The 1,774-nt window shown below is 51.3% G+C and overlaps 1 protein-coding gene across 1 annotated transcript; it reads right to left on the bottom strand.

The window, feature by feature from the left end:
* Nucleotides 1–1,405, bottom strand: LOC123177664 (probable LRR receptor-like serine/threonine-protein kinase At1g74360; the record flags this gene model as incomplete). Its single annotated transcript, XM_044591281.1, is given in 1 exon segment — nucleotides 1–1,405. A coding segment is annotated over 1 exon segment (1,405 nt), but the record flags the coding sequence as incomplete, so codon positions are not given.
* Nucleotides 1,406–1,774: the final 369 nt, after the last annotated feature.

Genomic DNA, 1,774 nt, shown 5'->3' with positions numbered 1-1,774 from the left:
ATTCCTCCCCATCTCTGCCATCTCAGGCGGTATATTGCCGGTCAACTGGTTGTCCGCCAGGTTCAGCCAGAGCAAGCTGGTGCAGTAGCCGATCTCAGGCGGTATCTCACCAAAGAGTTGGTTCCCCGCTAGTATCAACCAAAGGAGTGACGTGAGATTCCCAATGCTCGCGGGGATTCCTCCTGAGAGGGTGTTATTAGACAGGTCCAGCGCCTGGAGCTCCGCTAGCCGGCCGTATTCCGGAGGTATCCTACCAGAGAAGTTGTTATCAGCGAGCGTCAGGTATTTGAGGCTCTTCATGTTGGCCACCTCTTGTGGGAGATCGCTGGTGAACTCATTGAAGCTAAGGTCGAGCCTAGCAAGCAGTGGTAGTCGGAGCACGCCGGAGGCCACGATGCCGCCAGTGTAGTTGTTGTGGTGAAGCACAAGATACTTCAAGCTCATAAAGTTGCCAAAAATCTCCTGCACGTTGCCACCAAACATATTTCTACTGATGTCCAAGAACTGAAGGCGCACGCAGTTTGTTAGCTCATGCGGTATCTGCCTGTCGAACCTGTTCTTCCCAAGAACCAACGCCTCAAGGGACGCGAGCTTCCCAATTCCGGCAGGTACCATTCCAGCGAAATTATTCCCCCACAGCGACAAGTACGTCAAATTCGTGCATTTCGCAATGGAATCCGGGAAGCTCCCCACCAGCTGGTTGGCAGAGAGGTCTAAGGACCGGAGCTTGCATCCATTAGGAAACATGCTCCATGGAACGCTCCCGGTGATGTTGTTCTCAACGATGCTGAATTTCCTGAATCTTGCGACGTCGGGCAAGAGCTCGCCGTCGAAGTTGTTCGAGCTGAGGTCGACATACTCCAGCCTGGCGCAACCCTCTAACATGTTGGTGATGTTACCTGTGATGTTGTTGGTGGACAAGTGCAGTAAGGTAAGGTTAGCGCATATCGCCGGGAAATTGAAGGCGATGCCGCCCTCGAGCCTGTTAGCCGACACGTCGAGCACCCGAAGCTTGGTCAGTCCAGACACATTCAGCGACCCGGTGATGAGGTTGTGGGAGATGTTGAGGTGCACAAGGCCGTGACATTGGTTGAGGTCACTCACTGGGAGAGCGCCGATGATGGAGTTGTCAGAGAGGTCGAGCGACATGAGCACTGAGAGCCGTGAGAAGTTCCCGAATGTTGGACCGGATATGGTCGAGCATGTCAGGTTCAGCGAGGTGACGCGGCCGCCCCTGTTGCAACCGACACCTCTCCATAGGCACGGCGATGGGTCGGACTCCTGCCACGCCTCGTAGCCGCCGTGGTTGACCTTGTTGTTGGCAATCAGGAACCGCTTGAGCTCCAGCAGCACCTCCTTGTCGTCACCGCCGCCGCTCTCTGTGACTATCAGCGCAGCCTCACCTTCAAACGACAAAATTGATCTCATCAAAACTCCCGGCATAATCCATCTCATACATATACACCAAGAAAAGACGCTTCTGCTTTGGTACACCTTCCTTATAATCGAATCAATGGTGGAGATAAAATATACCTGTTAGATTACAAGGGTATGATGGTCAAGTTTAAAATTAATTATAGTATCATTAATCATTGTGCATATTGGTATCCCAGATCCAAGTTGTCTTCCTTTTAAATCGTAGGTATGTATTCATCTGTTTTATCTTCTAGTAACATATTTTGACATCACGGTTAAATCGTGTAACTAGTTCGGATAGGTGAACATCGCGACCTCGTGTCGCTCGTGCAACAAAGGATCATACGGGAAAAAAAAA

Source organism: Triticum aestivum, unplaced genomic scaffold (genome assembly GCF_018294505.1).
Source record: "Triticum aestivum cultivar Chinese Spring unplaced genomic scaffold, IWGSC CS RefSeq v2.1 scaffold89339, whole genome shotgun sequence".
Classification (NCBI taxonomy): Eukaryota; Viridiplantae; Streptophyta; class Magnoliopsida; order Poales; family Poaceae; genus Triticum; species Triticum aestivum.
The sequence above is the reverse complement of the archived record's forward strand: the minus strand, read 5'-3'. Positions and strand labels throughout refer to the sequence as shown.